Genomic DNA, 19,984 nt, shown 5'->3' on the forward strand with positions numbered 1-19,984 from the left:
TATCCAATCACGGCACTGCCATTTAGTGCAGTTAGAAAGAGAGAGATAAAAAAATAATAATTGACAGCACAACTGAGTTTTAATTTCAACAAACCATGATCAATGCAAACGGTGTTTGCATTTCATTAGCTCATTTGCATTTTAAAAGACACACCCAAAAACAGCACATTTGTGCCCACACCTACAAAGTGGCAATTTTAAAATGCTGTAATAAATTATTTGTGGGGTATTCTGAGATAAAACTTTGCATACGCACACTGTTGACACCAAAGACTTGTTTTACATCTTACAAAAAATCTCATGATATGACCCCTTTAATACCAAGGTGTATGTTACACTGTAAAAAATCTTTGCTGCATTGAATGTTTTGTTGAATCAACTCAGATTTACAAGTCATGTCAATTTACTATTATTTTATCATATTATTTATAGACTTTTTTCAACTATATTTATTTATAAGTTATAACAACTCATCTTTAGTTATAACAACTCATCTCTAGTCAAGATAAATAATTAACCTCTTGAGACCTGGATGTCAACATATGTGGACATGACATTTATTTTATTGTTTGCACCATAATACTTAATTCTGTATAACTGGACATGGATAATTACACTGCTTCATGTTCAAAGGAAAATATTTGGTTATTATATTTATTGTTTCTTCCTAACCCAAAATAGCTGAAAGAAATCTGAAAAAAAAGACAAACTAAAGCTCGGGCCTTAGGAGGTTAAGTAAGTAAGTTGAAATTACGTGAAAATCTGAGTTGATTCAACAAAAAAAAGGCAGCAAAAATTGTTTACTGTACAGTGTTTAGGTACTATAATATGTATTGTTAAGATAGTTAAATATAAACTATTTAGGCGCAAGTGTAGTTTTTGAAACGGTACCTCGCCAGTGACAGTTAGGGACAATTTTTAGACCATTTTTTCTGACAGTGTACAAGAATAGTAGATAATTGTAAAAAAAAAGGCTGAACATACTAAATGCAGATTTAAAGCATCTGCAAAAATCTCAAGGACAATATTAAAAAATATATCCTCAAACTGACATTATCTAAAAGTTCAGTTTAGTGGTGTTTATGTCAGCGAGATCATGTGACATTTGCAGCAAAGACGCATCTACAGGTCACCCTCGCCGACTTTCATCTGGATTTATTCTGGGCTGAATCATAGCAGGCCCCAGGCTGTCTTGATAAATAGCTACTACAGGCAAACGGAAGAGTGTGCTCTTTGACTTCGTAGGTCATGTTGCCTTGTTGTGGGAACATACTAATGCGATCTGAAGTGTTAAGTTATTATGGCGAAAAGCAGACCGGCGCTCTGTAAGCGAGGAAGTCAGCAAGGAGGAAGGAGGCGGAATGGTGGATGAGGAAAAAAGAGAAGGTCACCAGTGAAGGAGAGATAGCGAACAAATGAGCGGCTGAAGAGGACATGTAACGCTCTGATGGTATTAGAAAGAGGTGAAATTGCTACCTGATGACTGGAGGGCAAGAGATAGGTAGAGGAAAGAAAAAAATTTGAAGGAAGAGGAGACAGTGATATCCATAGAGAAGGCGAGTTTAAATGAAAATTGTGAGCCTGTACTACACAGCGTTGCCTTGTTAGGGTGCATTGTTTGTCGGAGGAACGTTGTTTGTTTATCCAAGCTCACTTGAATAATGCAGTAGTAACTCAACTCTCTGAGTCTCCAGAGCAAAAGCTTCAGCACCTGTCAGAGATCTGCTTTGCCTGTCGAGAGAGACGCGAAGACGAAAACACGCCATTGTTACAAAGCCAAATAAAGTCCAAGTAATCGCTTACAGATGGCAAAAACAAATTGCAGCTGTTAATTCTATGTGAAACAGAAAATATGAAATATAAATGAAGCACGGGGGGAATTCGGAAAGCAAATCCAACGCCGACGTATCTTTATTACATAGGAGAAAATGTGATTGACTGTGAGAAACACAGTTTTGCCCTTCAGGCACTTTTGGTTTTTAATGTCAGTGGCCTTCTTGAGGTACTATGAGAGATGTAGTATGGATAGAATGACAGAGTAATTCTTTCAAAAATGAAACTTTTGTCAGTACTGTATTTAATCATTCTGTAATTTTTTTTTTACCATAACCGAATTTTCATAAAGACATGGCATAGATGCTCTCTATTCGGATGTACAGTATAGTGTTAGAAAAGCTTAAAAAATGACAAGAAGTACTGTGAAAGTATTGTAATCCAACACAAATTTTCTCCATACTGCTTTTATGAATGATCCAAGCCTTCTGAAGGGATATGATAAATTTAGCACATTTTTAATCGATGATCCTCTGCTGTAGCTCAAGAGCGCAAACCAATAAGGATGTTTGGTTTTTAACTCTTACGCCGCCATCGACAAGATATCTCGTCAATCAAGAGAAAACGCTTCCCTGCCAATGATGAGATTTTCCGTCTTTCCACAATACCGCTATTATCCACCAGGTGGCCCTTCCGCAACTTTTTAAACCCGGAAGAATTGCCCTATGACAAGCGGCTGCATGTCCGTGTTTGTTTTAAAGATCGCTCTGAATGGGATCTCTATGAAAAGTCCGTCAAAAAAATGGATTTATCTTTTTTTTTGCTCAAAATGTGGTGTTTTTGCAGAAACCTACCCATATTCAAAAGCTGATTACAAAAGAACCACTGAAGGTAGGATGAAAGTTTTTTTTTTTTTTTTTTTTTGAAAGCAGAGGGTCTGTTCTTTCATTTGGTATATTGTATGTTTATATATTTAAAGAAGAACATTTTCTGGAAGGCATTAAACTTTGGTGAAAATCATGAAAAACGCTGGCGCTGGCTGGCAACTTTTTTTTTAAAACGCTGGCGGTAAAAGAGTTAAGACAAACAACAACTAGAGGTCTGTGATGTCCACTGTGGTTGTAACCCAATCTCACTGAAATTTGTGTTATAGTCACAAAATATTAGATTCATGTATTCGTGTTATCGACACAATTTTCCGCTGCTTTTCGTGTCATTTTATATTTTGTTTTCTTATTGTTTTTCCTATTTTTTTACCATTGTCGGTTGGGGTTGGGGTAAGAATCACTTTCTGTGACATGATAACCCAACCCCCAATTCTAACCCCAACTCCATGCGAAAATAGTTTTAAAAGAAAAACATGTAGAAACCAATGTATAAAGTTACATCCTAACGCAAACCCCGATTCTAACCTTAACCCCAAGCGACAATTATTTAAAAATAAGAAAAAAAACATAAAATGACACGATAAAGGAAGTCGTGTCACAGACACGAAAAACTATTTATGGAAATTTGTGCTGAGTGACATGAAAAAGACATTCGTGCTCCAGTGGCACGAAAAGCAGCGGAAAGTCGTGTCAATAACACAAAAATTGTATTACTATAACACGACTTGCTGTGAGATAGGGTAGGTGGTTGTTCGTTTTCTAAAAAAAAGTAAAAATAAATTATGAGGTTGTAACATCACAAGTGCATGTAAATAATGACAACTTTTTTAAGTAAATAAGAGACAAATCTGGTAAAATTGATGGAGAAAAGTGAAAGAGTTGGATGGGTGTTGTGCCTGTGATGTCAAGAGGATTTTAAAGCTTTGCTGTGCTGTCTGAAAAACCTGTTTAGAGCTAAAAGAAACACCTGTCTATGTACTGTCACCAGACTCCACAGCTCTCCCATTGTCCAACACATGAAGATAAGTCATCAGAACAGTAAGAGTCGTCATATACTGCCTATCATATTGCTACAACATGTAATACAGCTAAGGGTTGAGGGTGAGAGATGCCAAGTGAATTGCTGTTGAAGGGAATTGTTTAAAATCTATTAGAATACATCACTTAGAGAAGGAAGATGGTGGCATGTGATAATTAGCACATATATTTACATGAGCCTGAAGAAAACAAAACGAGGCGTTTTCAGATCTTAAAAGTTTTAATTGGACTCTTGTAACTGTGTATCCCTTAGCAAGTCTTACAATCTTTGTTTGGCAAGCTGTGAAATGCACCTGACAGATAACATTAAAACATGTATACATGTGAAAAATCACTAGCAGAGGCAAGAAGGCTATGACTACCGAATTCATAGTGTTTGAGACGAAAAGTATCTGGATGTCCTATTACTTCTGGCTAGATATTTAAGTGTACATTCAATGGATGCTTTATCCTGTGAGGACACACAAACTGAAGAGACGCCAAATTCAAAAAGTGATTATAATAAAAATATCTGTAATATATCAGTTATATTTAAAAAATGTCTGGGTTATTTTTGACCCAAAATGGGTAAATTTTGGACAGAACACACTGCTGGGTTAAAAATAACCCAATGCTGGGTTTTATCCTAACTGCTGGGTTATTATACCCCATGGTTGCATAACAACAACCCAACATTGGGTCATATTTAACCCAGCATGTGTTCTGTCCAATATTTACCCATTATGGGTCAAAAATAACCCAGACATTTTTAGAGTGTATTAGTAACAGTGATATCTGTATTTTATTTATTTTACAGTTCAAGAATTTATCTTTTAGAAGTGTAAGGCCTATAGGTTTTAAATCATCAGCCCTAATTTCACTAGTTCAACTGCGCATTCAGTCTAGTGAATAATGGTAAAGGAACTTGGCCTGCTGTCCTCGGGCTCGAGCCCCAAATTCAAATCCCCCCATGGTAAGAGAGAGGAAAGAGCAAAACGAAGAAGGAGATTGGGAAGGAGGAGGGCTGCCGGATTAATCGTCACTGGGAAAGCGTGGAGACTGACTCGCTTGAATAGGCTCTTAGTGTGATTGACCAGCCCAGTTTCACAAAATTACGTACCTATAGTCGCATCATTTTTTTTTTTCGTGATACTGTCAGGAAAAAGTTTTCGCGTTTTTTCATGATCGTATAACGAATTTCTGTTTACGTGTCATTGTCACGTCTTGGTTCCTCAACTGTTTTGTCCTATTTTCTTACCATTTTCGCTTAGGTTTAGGGTTAGATTTACATAAAATGACATCCTTACCCAAACCCAACTCTAACCCTAGCCAGGCGACAATTGTTTAAAAATCAGATAATATAAAAAAATAAATCAGAAAAAATAATATAAACCAATACTTAAAGTGACATCCTCACGCAAACACCAAATCTAACCCTAAACCGAAGTGAAAATGGTTTGAAAATAGGAAAAGCAGTTGAGGAACCAATATGTGACAATGACACGTAAACAGAAATTTGTGATATGATCACGAAAAAACAATTCGTAATTTCATGAGACTGGTTTGGATTGACAGGCCGAATGTTAGGCTATACCCCAAACTGCTACTTCAGACACTTTGTCAAAACACACCTGTCCGTATCCACAGTCATCCAAACTTAAACATTTCTCCAATGTCTTTGACAGAAACTCAGGGAACATTACCCATCCACTGTATCCATCAGCCCGGATGTCCTCCATCACATTAATCAAACAAACTTTGACACCATACAACAGCAAGCAAAGTGTGAATTGAACTACGTACAGTAGCATCAAACTTCAGAGCTCACTTCAACTCCCGACCCCAAAGTATACTTAATTTGACAAAGTATCTGTAATAAATCACACACTCATTTTAAAATAACCACTCCATTTATATTCAGATATTAAAGAGCTGGACATTCTCCTTTAAAATGTAGGGTTCACTTTGAATGGAGAATAAGAGAGTCCACTGTAATGACTTCCAGATAGCTGTACTTTTTGAGAGAGCCATACATCATACTTTAACAAGTACCAATCAACACATCTCCTCTCCGTTCGCCCTCGCCGTTCCTTTGTTCAGTCTGCTGGCTAGGTTGTGGGAAGGTCCAGATGATGTCCTTTGTGTTATTGCTGTTGATATTTTTATAGTGTCAATGAAATGGACAAGGGTACAAGCGTATAAGCACCTGTTGGAAATCTGTTCTGTCTGTCTAGAGAGACGCCGGAGTAAACATATGGTATTGGTACAAAAACAGATAAAGCGTAATCATTTACAGATGATAAAATAGGGAGGAATCTCAATCCTGCACCAGTTGGGGTGCAGGGGGACCCCTGTGACGTTGGGGTTAGGGGCGGGGTTAGGGGGTTCATTTTCGATGTTGTTGTTGTTTGTTTCATGAGAATTGTACAATTTTGCATGATTAACTTCGAATGAAATGATACAAATTAGCCAACTCGTAAAATATGTACCGTTTCTTGTGAGATCAGGCTGGATATTTTCATGAAATTTGATTAAAATATGTTTGATTCAAATGTAAAGTCATAGCAGGTGGCGGCTTTAACTTGATGCAGGCTATGTGAGGTTAACCAAATACATAACTTGCTGAATTAATAAATACAGTTCTGTAAGTTTGTAGTATTTTTTTTTTTTTTTTGTCACACTGAAGTCTGAAAATACATAAAATATTAAGGTTTGTTGTCAGAGAGGTGACATTTAGTTACATTTATTTCACAACAATATATTGTTTGGCTTCTCATGAATGTTGAAGCGTTGTTACAAGGAAAACAAAAATATAGTTTAATTTTAAATATATTTTGAAGAAAGAGAGTGAGAGAGCGAGAGAGAGAGAGATAGAGAGAATGAGAGAGAGCATCAGTGGAGTGAATGAAATATTAAAGGCCTCTAATGAAGAATAGGAGGTTTGCTTTTTCTTTTGCACTTTCAAATGTGTTTATTAATTTATAGTTTTTTAAATCACAGTCATTTCATTTGGAGCAGAGGAGCATCAAGCAAAAAAGATGGTTTAGAATTTTAATGAATAAACAATGTCCTTTCTCTGAAATGTTACATGGGTCTTTGAACAACGCACAACCGGCAATTAATCAATAAGAGAAGAAAATTACATTTCATATTTAACAGAATATGAACTCTGGCTTAATAAATGATATCTTCTTTTAATTTAATTGGCGTCAGCTCAGATCCAGCAGATTGCTAATAAAATTCAGGATTTCCATATTTAATGATGCATGCTTTTCATGGTGAATTTTACAGGGGAAATGTTGTCTTTAATGAACCTTAGATACAATCCTAATAGACATTGTCTTTAACAAATGTAACTTCCCTTACATTAAAGGTCTTTTGGCCGATTTTGCTGATTTAAACACATTTTGCCTGTTAAGGAGGAACGGAGAATTATGATGTTATTTTGCCTGCTGTTTTTGTTTGCTAAATTACTGCAGCATTATCCATTATTCAGATAGCAAAAAAAATAAAATGGAAATAAATAAATAAATAAAAAATCCTCCCTCGAGCTGCTTCATCCTTTCCTCGGTTGGGTTAAAAGGCATTGCTCATTTTAAAGAAGTCTGCAGTGAAAATGGGAATAAATGGTTGTCAATTTCCATTTTAAATTGGTAGCCAATGACCCATGGAGGAAGCCCTTTCCACCACAGACAGACAGAATAACTCGAATTAGAAGCGGCTGACATTTCAGTTAATTGCTGCGAGTGTGGCCGGCTCCTGCAGTAACCTCCAAACCTCCAGGTTCAATTAAGTCCTCACCTTTCCAGCCGAGAGTTTGGAGGGAAGGCGAGACCGACGGCACTCAGATGGAGGAAGACTGATGCTCGGACCATCGATAGTGACAACTCGAGTTTCTTCCACAATGAAATCTCAATAGATGTTTCGAAGCGTGAATCTCGCAGTTTGCCGAATTGGGGTGGTGTGAAAATTGACGCCTCGGATACGGCAGCCTTTTTTTAATCATGTCTTAACTTTGTTGACAGCGTATTTCAAACACGACAACATCTATCACATTCCTTAAAATTTTGACGGGGTGAAGTTGAACGCTATCCACATGCTGTGATCTGTTCCCAGTTTAAACTCAACTAATGCAAGCGCTTTAACCACAAACAGGCGACGTTACAAACCAAGCACCATCTATTATACCTAATAAGCTACCGTGCCACTTTAAGCATGTTTCTTTACCAATAATCGCCTTTCACTCGGGAGAAAAACACTCATTTTCTTTAAATGAGCACAAACAGACACAAAGACCCTCTTGTAGAAGTCAAACCCGTCTCTGTTCCCACATTACGTTAATATACAAAAACACTATTGCGACAAATGAGGCTATTGAAGGCTTGCATTGGCAGGTAAATCATTCTGGTAGGATCAGAGGGGGAATTGTTTAAATTGGCTTTCATTATTCAAGGTCTGTATATGATTTGTACTGCCCTTTCTAATTACTAGAGGTACTGACCGCTGGGAGCATTTGACTGAGGCGATGCTAAATAGGTTTACCTGCAACAAGATCTGAAGGTCAAACTGTTTATCGCCCGTGCCTCTCAGATTGCCATCTGAGGAAAAAGATAGACACGAAGGGAAGATGATGTGTTGAATATGTGCAGATGGTTTGGCAAGCTATAGATATGTTTGGTTGTGAAATGATCAAAATAGCCTTACATTCATTATGGCATAAAGCAGACTTATTATATAGGCTCATGTCTTCCAGGTATTAGACACATCCAGTTCACTCTTTCCTCAGAGCTATTATTTCTTTCTCTGTTCGCAAAGTCAATCAGGTCATTAGTCAGACAAAAGGTTTTGTATAAGTGCATACACTACCTGGTCTAAGAAAAGACTACTTTAGGTTAAATGTGACACGGTGGGGTGGTGCATGACCTTAGTAATGATAGCTTGGTAATGGTGCTGTCGTTTTCCCAGCTAATACTTGGTACAGTCAGTATTTGAACAAGGTTGTTTAAAAATCTGCTCTGCTTTCTGGAGTTCATAGGATTCACAGCTGATATGGCAGTTTTCTCCTGTCCCTGTCCAATCCAATCTCATTTAGTTACAGTTTTTGTGGTTTAAGTTTGTACTTAAATTTTTGTATTGTTGTTTAAGTTTGTACTTATTTTTTTTTTTTAACTTTTATTTGTGCATTTTGGATAAAAATGTGAACCAACTCAGACCACACTTGCTTAAATCGCAAAATGTTAATATACACTATTAAAAGTTGAATGGCAAATTTGAACACATGATTTTTATGTAAATTATGGTTCAGTGCGTAACAAACATAACAAACCCATCAAAAAGAGTTGTTTGCAGCAATGTCATACAAAAACTACTATTTCCTGCAGAGAACAGGTTCTTAAAATAATAATTTTCTTTAAAAAACATCTTTCTTACAATTTTATATTCTGTACAACCTTTACCTTTATTACAAAAAGCAACAGAACGTTTCTGTGGATGTAAAAGTTCCTGTAATGTCAGATATTAAATGTGTTTCCAATCAAGCTGATAAAAATAAAATCGTGGAAAAATAGGCAGCATTCTTTGCTCTCAAGCGGTGGGGGCGTGTCCCGTGTCTGTGCTGAAGCCACGCCCATTCTCTGGAAAGCTGACGTCTCTCTTAACTTTCAAATAGCTCTACAACCTGATTGGATGCTCGCGATTGTATTAGGGGCAGAGCCATGCGTGATGGCTCAATAGGGTATATGCACAACTTATGTCTGCATTCATGTTAACCAGAGTACATCGCTTCGGCTTCTCTATGCTCTAAGCTGACATGGTGTTGTTTACATACATGAAGCCAAAGACGGAGCTACCAAGGATGAGAATACAGTAACTGATGTTCATTGGATATGCTCATTAACATCTTAAACCTAAGTAAATGTATTTTTTTAATACTTTATAGCTTTTGACATTTTCTCCTCACATACATTCATTAGAATAAAAAAGAACATAACACAACAAAACATAACAAAACGAGTTAGCACATGCCAGCAACCGGAAGCGATCAACTTTGTTTTCCGATTTTCCGACATATACCGTATTGCATCATTAAGCCACCATTATAGGCCCGTCTTAAAAATTCCGAATTTGTAAAACACTTGTTTAAGGATCTAATTTTGTACTACATTCAGTACTACAAAGACTCTACAGTCTTTTTGGGGCGAAAGTAGCATTTTTCAGAATAACTTCATTTTTAAAGCTAATGTTTTAGATAGAAATACATTTTTGCTATGGTCAATAACTCACAAGTGTGGTCTATCAATACCAGGTGGAATTATGAAGAAATGGAAAACAACTTCAGTATAATTTCAATTTGAACACAAGTAAAGAATTGATACTTTTGACCCTGTCAGCTAGGACGAAGGTAACACAGGTGGGTTAAAAGTAACACAACAAAACGTCTCGGTTACGTATTTAACCCTCGTTCCCTGAAGGAAGGGAACGGAGACGTCACGTCGTGACCGACGAATTGGGAACCGCTCCGCGGGTGACCTATCTACTTCGAGAAACTATAAAAACGCCAATGAACTTGGCATGCAGGTATTTGCATAATGCCGGCGCCGCCCCGCCAGGTGCGTATATAAGCCGCAGGTGCACAATACCAAATTAGCTATATTATTGCTGAGAAGCCGAGCAACAGTGCCCGGCCTGAAAACAGCAATGGAACAGCAAACTGTGGCGACGGGACGTGACGTCTCCGTTCCCTTCCTTCAGGGAACGAGGGTTACATACGTAACCGAGACGTTCCCTTTCAGTCGGTCACTACGACGTCACGTCGTGACCGACGAATTGGGAATCCCTACCAAAACGCCACTGCAGCTGAACCCTTCCAGTGTCTGTGAAAGCCCTCCGCCCTCCACATAAGGGGCGGAACCTAAGGCGAAATGCAGAAGGCCGGTCACTACCTGTTCCCTAACCCACGATAGTGAACCAGCGAACTGGGGAAGCATCTAAACTGAGCGGAGCTAGAACACTGCGGAAGCCATCTTAGCCAGCAGCCATATCACCCTGTAGCCCAAGACAGCTTGCCCACTGAAGCTAAGCAGGGCTGAGCCTGGTCAGTACTTGGATGGGAGACCACCTGGGAAAAACCAGGTTGCTGCTGGTAGAGGTGTTAGAGAGACCAGTAGGGGGTGCTCACCCTGTGGTCTGTGTGGGTCCTAACACCCCATGACAGGGACACTATACTGTCAACAAGCACCGTCTTTCGGATGAGACGTTAAACCGAGGTCCTGACTCTCTGTGGTCATTAAAAATCCCAGGATGTCCTTTGAAAAAGAGTAGGGGTGTGCCCCGACATCCTGGCCAAACTTGCCCATTGGCCTACTAATCATCCCACCAAACTAATTGGCTATATCACTCTGTCTCCTTTCCACTAATAAGCTGGTGTGTGGTGGGCGTTCTGGCGCAATATGGCTGCCGTCGCATCATCCAGGTGGATGCTGCACATTGGTGGTGGTTGAGGAGATTCCCCCATTCACATGTAAAGCGCTTTGAGTACTGAGAAAAGCGCTATATAAATGTAAGGAAGTATCTTTAGATTGATCACTACTGTAACACATGAAACGTGAAACACAACGCGTTATAAGCAAAAAAGCTACTTAAAGGGACACTTCACCAATTTGCATTAAGCTTTGTATTGTTAGAACCCCAGTCATGTTTTTGAATGATCATGCATAATTTTCTCAGTTGCCGCTGAGACAGGAGAAATACAGATTTCAGTCTTGCACTTCTTTCTTTCAATGATGTAAAAATCATAATTTTGCATCACTGAAAGAAGGAAGTCCAATATCTATGTTGAGGGGGTGAGACTACAAACACCCATTTTATCGGTCAAATAGGCACTAAATTCTAAATGCATGTTACATTTCGACTACAAATATGACGCACTTTCAATAAAGATTCATGTTTCTACGGGTGAAATGCTCCTTTAAGGAATTTACCTATTATGGTCAAAAAACAGCTTTTTGAATTCTAGATGCGTGAAATGATAATACAATACTGTAGCGCATCCTAGCCAATTGGCCTACTAATCATCCCCTCATACTAATTGGCTATATCACTTGGTCTCCTCTCCACTAATAAGCTGGAGTGTGGTGGGTGTTCTGGTGCAATATGGCTGCCATTGCATCATCCAGGTGGATGCTGCACATTGGTGGTGGTTGAGGAGAATCCCATATATATATATAAATGTAACAAATTAATATTATTTTATAAATAATTTTTACTTCGTTTAGAAACAATTTTCAAGATTGACTTTAGACTTTAGTTATTTCTGACTTTAAAGGTTCTTGAACTATACAACCTGACAAAGAACCTTTCAGAAACCTTTATTTTTAAGAGTGACGGCTTTACATTTAGGATCTCATAGGAGTACACTCTTAAAATGCTGCCAAAGGTTCTTCACAGAAATGCTATCAAGGAACTAATTTGGTTCTCCAATTAACCATTTAGCCAAATGTTTAAAAAAAAAATCTTTATCTATTTACATTCTCAAGCATGCACTTCAAAGGACATTTTGTGAAACAGAAGGTTTTTTGGATGTCAAAGGTACTTTACGAAACCATATTCAACACACTTTTTAAAATAAAATCCTTTAAAGGTTCTTCACAGCAATGCCATTAAAGAACCATTTCTGGTTCCTCAGAAAACAATTCAGTCAATGGTTATTTAAAGGTCCATTATTTTCTTACCATTTTGTGAACCATTTTATTTCTGTTTTTGTGTAACAGAAAGCTTCTTCAGTTCTACTACGGCATTTCATATTACCTTAGCTACAACATGTTCAACTTAAAAAAAATTTTACACATTTTTTTTAGTTTACTAATATTTTTTAAGTTAAATTAACTCAAAATCTTAAGTAAACCGGTAACTTACTTTTTAAAGGTCAACCAGCATTTCTTTTGCAGTGTATGGTATTGCAGCACTTTCATTTATTGTAAGTAGGACGTATTGTCCAGATTTGTTTATTTGGGATAATCTCAATATTTGGCTAAAGTGCAAATCTACAAACAGGCCAATTAAAGGAAGTCATTAATTTAGTTGCATTCGTCAAAGCGCTCAGGCAACAATTAGTACTATTAATGCAATCTTGTCACATGTCGCCGTGCCACATGGAATAGCTTCTCACAAGCTGTTGTATGGATCCCTATCAAACCAAATAATTCATTTGGCCCCAGCAGCCCTTGCTATGCTAAAATCTCACTCTTTCTCTCTGACAGAGAACAAGCCTGGGGGGGAGTCGTGATTTCTTTGAAGGGACTGTCAATTCTTCTTAGTGGCTTTGTCATGCGCATGTGCAGTTTGCATAGACATGTACTAATGCATGCAATATACAGCCGTATGATTGACTGAGTAATGTGACACAAGCATTTACGTGTGAGCAAAATGGGGTGTTGTGTTTAGGATGTATGCTTGATTTAATTTATGCGCATTGGAGTAGAATAACATTTTTAATTTCGTTAAAATTTAAGAGGTATTCATGCAAATAAATTTGGGTTTTAAATGTAAATGGATACATCCATGTATATGTTGAACTTAAGTATTAACTTTATTTCATAATAATAAAAGTTATTACTTTTCCAAACATGCATGTTTGTGCATATAAATAAACTAACATTTTAAGCTTAAATCTGTTAACAATTTGATAGATAATTTTATTGTTAATTGTATACGTTTGTTTGTGACTTAAACAAATACGACAATAACAAAACATTCTGTCATCATGAAAGGAAAACAGTTTATTCATGTTTGAAATTACACATAACTACCACAAGGAAGACTTTTCAGTCCAGGGTGTAGTCTGGTTAGAAAGAAACACGAAACATCTTTAATACATTAGAACCACTGCCACAAATAAATTTCGTATGATTTTTTATCAGTTTCAGAATCACATACGATACAAAAAGGAGAAAGAAAGTTGGAACCCTGTCACACAGGGTTTGAAATGTACAATTCTGAATACCGTAACCTCTATGCATTACAGGTCTTCTTTTTTAATCATGGTTTTTATTTATTAATTTTTTATTTCTTTTTTGCATGAATTAGTAACAAGATGAGCAACATTCAAAATGTTCTTCAGTATTTACAACAGTTTCACTGTTTGTTGTTAATGTAAATGACCGTGTTCCCCCTTGCCTGTTCCTTTAGTCACAAAAAACCCTCTCCACCAGCAACTGTACTCTCTATACTCTCTCCATGATATTCATTTTATTATTATTATGGTTATTTTTTCTTTTTTTCCATTTTAAAAGTCGCAACAAAGCAACTTGGTTTTCTTAGAAGGTTAAAATATACATTAGATTACATAACAAGTGAGTGTGAGAGAGAAAGTTTCTTACAAGATGCAACCGAACTAACAAAAGGAAAATATATTTAAAAGTCAAAGAAGAAAACGGCAGAAAGTAAAAGACAAAAATGGCGGTGTCGATATTGTTGAGAGGTAGTCAGTGAGCACTATAAGCTAAAGAAATGCTTTAAATCTATTGGTTTTCTATGAGTTTGAATGAGGTAATAAAGCTGAGTATTGATTGGTGAGATGTATAAATACTCTTAAGCTAATTCATATACAAGAATGTAATGGAATGGAAAGTTGACTGCAAAGTTGCCAACAAAAGTACTGTATGTGCCAAATTTCCAACGGTGTCTTCTACGCTTCCTTCATTAGTAGTATTGTACTGAATATTTATTACCTTTCTTGTACCTAAAAAAAGCCAGATATTTAAAAATCACCCCCCAAAAATTGGAGTGGATTGCGTTCTGTATATGGTCTTGATTAAATCAATGCAACCACAACATATGACATAAAGAAACAAAGAAAAAAACAACAACAACACACAAATAATATCAGAAATGAATTCCCCAAGCTGCCTTCTGTAGCATTTAGCCCTGTTAAACGGGTTAGCATAATCTGAATATACTTTGTAGACATATGTTCTTGTGTTCTTGCACTAAAGCTTTGCTGACAGTCAGTCAAAACAGTGGAAATCAGCTATGAACACGAATCAACTCAACATACAATCTAAGGCATGAAAACCTAAAAAGAAAAAATGTGGATTTGAAGGATAAAAGAAACGAAACATACAGATACAATATAACCGGAGGAGAGACTGTTAGTAGAAACTGCACTGGACCGATGTGACGGATAAGAAATGCTCGGCATCCAGAACTGTTAAAGTACAGAGGATTTGTACGCTTGAATATTCCATGAAGATGTTTCTGGATTAGCTGCGAGAGTTTTTTTCTGTGTCTCTGATTGGTCAGTCTGTGGTTTTGTAATTCTGTGATTGGTTATCCACAGCTTGGGGAGGGGCCATGTCAATGACGAGATCAGTTCGAGGTATCAGAGTGCACACTACCAGGGCCTTCTGTAGGGGAGATCACAGAGGATGGAGTCGTAGCATCCTGCCACCCCCCGTTACCCTAAAAGCACAATCAGAAACATTTAGTGAATTTTCATCCAGAAAAAGTAAAATATATTTATATATATATATATATATATATATATATATATATATATATATATATATATATATATATATATATATATATATATATATATATAAGAAAATCAAATATATATTAATCTTCCTGTAGGAAAAAGTGTGACTATTTGTGAAAACCAAGCTAAAGTCATTTTTGGTAATTTACGGTTTCCTACATAAAATCATCCTGCATAATGTACAGAACATTCAGTGATAATATAACCTTAATATCTTTAATATTGACTAAGATCATAGATTTAAATTAATGTGAAATCAGTGAGTTAAAGGGATAGTTCACTTTAAATGAAAATTCTGTCATTATTTACTCATTGTCATGTTGTTCTAAACCTGAATTTCTGTTTTCTAATGAACACAAAAGAAGATATTTTGAGAAGTGATGGTAAACACACAGCAGTAAGTGACCATTGACTTCCATAGTAGGAAAAAATATTGTGTATTTTGTATTGTGATAAATAACTAAGAAAATATTTTGATAAATAATGGTTAGCACAGTTGACGGTACCCATAAAATTCCATCATATTTTTTTTATTCCTACTATGGAAGTCTATGGTCACTTACTGCTGTGTGTTTACCATCATTTCTCAAAATATCTTCTTTGGTGTTCGTCCGAAAAAATTAATTCATACAGGTTTAGAACAACATGAGGATGCGTAAATGATGACAGAATTTTCATTTTAAAGTGAACTATCCCTTTAAAGCAAATGCTCCTTATCTCATTATTAGAGATTTTAGCCCGGATTTCAACGACAGGGTCACAACATTATTCAAAAGTTATTCTTTCATAGCATAGTTACATATATATCTTTTAAAGGATAAGTCTATTTTTTATTTACTCACCACCATGTCATCCAAAATGTTGATGTCTTTCTTTGTTCGGTTGAGAAGAAATTATGTTTTTTTTCATTCCAGGATATTTTCCATTTTAATGACTGTAATAGACCCCAACACTTAACAGTTTTAATGCAGTTTCAAATTGCAGTTTCAAAGGACTCTTATCGATCCCACACAAGGCATAAGGGTCTTATCTAGCATTTTTGGCAAGAAAAATAAAAAAATGCACTTTTAAACCACAACTTCTCGTCTTCCTCCAGTCCTGTGACGCGCCAGCGCGACCTCATGCAATACGTCATCACGTCAAGAGGTCACGGATGACGTATCGAGACTATGCCCCAGTGTTTCCGACGTTATTGTATGTGTAATGATACTAATTAATGTCTTTGTGTCAGTTTATTGTTTAAAATCGTTCGCAAATGTGCGTTTCATAAATGTAAAAAGTGACCTTTCAACATCATTACGCAATTACGTGAGGTCGCCCTGGCACGTCACACAGCCGGAGAAAGAAGAGAAGTTGTGGTTAAAAGTGCATATTTTTTATTGTTCTTGCCATAAATGACAATATTTTCGCTAGATAAGACCCTTATGCCTAATGTGGGATCGTTTAGAGCACTTTGAAGCTGCAATTTTAAACTGCATTAAAACTGTTAAGAGTTGGGGTCTATTACAGTCCATTAAAATGAGAAAAAATCCTGGAATGTTTCCTCAAAAAACATAATTTCTTCTCTACTGAACAAAGAAAAACATCAACATTTTGGAAGACATGGTGGTGAGTAAATTATCTGGATTTTTTTAAGAAAATGGACTGATCCTTTAAGTATCACTTTAAAAAAAACAATTATCCCAAAATTCTTAAGGATCAATAAAAACCACAAATGAGGCAACTGGTGACATACAGTACAGTAAAAATACAAAGCTATTAAATTAACCTGGACAGTATTGCTCAAATAATTTGATCAGGAAAGTTCATATTTAATATTTAAGTTCATATTAAGGTTGCAAGCCTTTTTAAATGCATGTAACATTACAGGGGTCCTTCTCTTAGGAGAAAATCTGAGAATGTGATCTCCATATACTCTCATTGATTTTAATCATTTATCTAAAAGAAGGTATTTTTTCAGCAATAATAAATGCACAGTAGCATGTGTGGCAGAAAGCGCGTGTGTGTGTTTGTGCGTGTCCTGATCCTGGTGGGTACGTGTGAGGCATGCATATATATGCATACTAATGCATTAAGAAATTAATAAGAGAGCGTGTCTCTTCCGATCTACTGTCTGACACGCCGACGGCCATCTTGCCACGTTAAACTCGCATGGGCTTCTCCCTCCCTTGCTCTAACGGAAAACAAATTCGCATAAATGTTGTGGCCAATGGGAACGATTGCTGAAATCAATGTCTAATCAGATTTCAGCGGTGGGTCGACAGCTTGTCGCTCCATATTTTGATGTCAGTCAAGAGGCGGGAGACCGGGGCGGGGATTGGGGGGGATATCTGGAAGGATGCTGAGTGGAAGTGACGGTGCAGGCCTTTCCTTCACCCTGCTTGCCCGAGCGCTCCCAAGCGGATTGCTTGGCTCTTGCCGAAAAACAGCCTTTGCTGTGTATCTTCCCGTCTTAAAATACGCAAAATATTTCCCCCCTGCATCCACAACAAAAGGATATAGTTTGGTAATCTGCTAATGATGCGTTGGTTTATCAAAACAATCCGTATGTGTTTCCCTGAAAACCCGTGGGGAGAGTGTGTGTGTTCTTGCGTCTTTGTTTTCACGAAATTAGGATTTTGCTGATTTTGAGTTCCAGGAAGAGGTCAATAAATAGATTTCGTTGGTCTCCTCCAGCCACAGTGTCTGGACTGAAGCTGAAACGCGAGCATTGTGAGGAAGTCTGCTGTACCCTGATGACATGGATCACTCGCATTCAGCCTGACACGCGGGCACACAAACACGCCGCCCGTACCCAAATGATAGAGTGAGTTCTGACTTGAGCGGTGGACCGAAGTGAGAGAGTGTGAAAGTGTGGCGTTTGAGCCTGCGTGAGGCTGACACTTCATCTACACAGCTACGGGCCACGGAGACCTCCAAACACGCACACGTCGACACACAGCGTTAGCCACAGATACACTGCCATGTTCGAGTCCCGCTGCTCCAAAACATCGGGCATACGTTTTGACTTATGACATTTATTGTGTTGAGTTAATTCATGCAAATGGAGCTCTAACAGTCATCAAAACGTACACATATGACAGAGACGCTCTATTAATTACCTCACTGGAAATTATTCCTCCATCTGAATGCATCTGTTTCTCAATAGAAAGTGATTTGTTTGGCTTTTGGAAAGCTGTTTATTTTTTTTAAACAATTTGAAGCTACAAATATGCAGTTTTGTTTCAAAAATGTATCTATTGATATTGTCAGTCAGTAGAGTTTGTACAGTATTGTAATGGTTTAGGATTAACAAATCTAAGCGTATGCATTTATAAACAGCACCCCGACAAACAGCACCCTAACAGATATAACATCTAAACCTGTGTTTTGCTATGTGTAATACACAAGGAAGATATATGCCTGTTCTCTCTCTCTCTCTCTCTCTCTCATCAAATAAATGAGTCTTTACTCTGATGGTTTCAGATTACGCAGTGTATGGGGAAAAACACCATATCAAACCTCATCAAGGAAGATAAAATTCATGCCTGCAGACGGCTGCAGGCAATCATACTTTCATATTTCATCATGTTGATAAGGATATTGCAAATTCTTTGAAGCATTTCAAAACAGGCAAACAGAGGCACGACGTGCTGGTAAAAGCCTTTTCATCTTACCACGTTATAGGTTACTGTAATATGAACTGTTTACACAGGCAGCAAACAGACTTAATATATTTCTGAATCTCATTTTCATCACACCACTCCCAAATACTTCAGTTTTTACTGAGCAAAGCATTTATTCGCACTTTGTAAAAAGCATCACATATTCGGCTTTATGCATATTATGGGATAGACACGTCTGTCACACTTTGAATCGTTACTCTTTTTGTCATGGAGTTCAGATTTACGCTGCTTTCTTACTGTCTGACTTAGAACCTATTGATTTATATTACTATAATAACAATACACAGTACATTATAAAACAACATTGCTTAGTTCATATCAAATTCAAGGTTTGTTTGAATACACACCTTGCAATTTTAAAAGAAATACATTATTAAAAAAGCAATGGTATTTGCATTATTATTTTATATCTTTTTGTATTTGTTTCTATTTTTGTTTAGGGCATTAACAAAGAAAAAAACATCTGAGCCAGAGTTGATACTTAGATAAAAACTCCATTAGGCCTCCAGAGCTATAAAAGAGACACCTCTGAGCAATAAAATGCATTTCTCATCATTACACGTTTCACTACCACTTCATGGCTGAATAAGACATTATTACTTACATTCAAGCCATGTGGACTATACATGGAGTTCCCCCCCAGGGCATCATTGTATCCTGCCGTCTGACTGATAACATGGCGCAGGGTATCCACCTGAAGAAGACACAACAGGGAGTCAAACTTGTCAACATTCTGAAAGACACGAATATAAACACACAGCTATGTATGGTTATGTGTGGACAAAGCCAGTGGTATGTATGTAAGGCTATGTGGTTCACTAAGTGAATCATACTAGGTGAATTACACAGATGAATGAAGTTAGGGATACAGTAAAAGTGTGGTTTACATTTAGGACAACATATGCACATCTGGGAACGATTACTCTATTTCCAGAGTACAATAGCTTGGAAACACAAAAATAAGTATTTTGATTTCAAAGTAAAAATATCCAATGTATACTCTTACACGACAACAGTTGGAGGAGAATACAGTGTGTAACACATTAAAAGAATTAAAGTCATGAGCATGTTTCTGAAAAAGTTACAATCAAGTTATTTTTGTCTCT

The 19,984-nt window shown here is 37.1% G+C and overlaps 1 protein-coding gene across 8 annotated transcripts in view; it reads right to left on the bottom strand.

The window, feature by feature from the left end:
• Window positions 1–13,427: 13,427 nt before the first annotated feature.
• The window catches only part of pbx3b (pre-B-cell leukemia homeobox 3b), a 75,522-nt gene continuing 68,965 nt past the window's right edge, over window positions 13,428–19,984 (bottom strand). For all 8 annotated transcript variants that reach the window (XM_065247296.1, XM_065247295.1, XM_065247292.1 and 5 more), the window contains 2 exons: window positions 19,483–19,572; window positions 13,428–15,134 (listed from right to left, as the gene is read on the bottom strand). In XM_065247296.1, coding sequence (XP_065103368.1) covers window positions 19,526–19,572 — 47 coding nt within the window. In that variant the 3' untranslated portion in view covers window positions 13,428–15,134; window positions 19,483–19,525. The remainder of the gene's footprint in view (window positions 15,135–19,482; window positions 19,573–19,984) is intronic.

Source organism: Paramisgurnus dabryanus, chromosome 11 (genome assembly GCF_030506205.2).
Source record: "Paramisgurnus dabryanus chromosome 11, PD_genome_1.1, whole genome shotgun sequence".
In the NCBI taxonomy this organism is placed as follows: Eukaryota; Metazoa; Chordata; class Actinopteri; order Cypriniformes; family Cobitidae; genus Paramisgurnus; species Paramisgurnus dabryanus.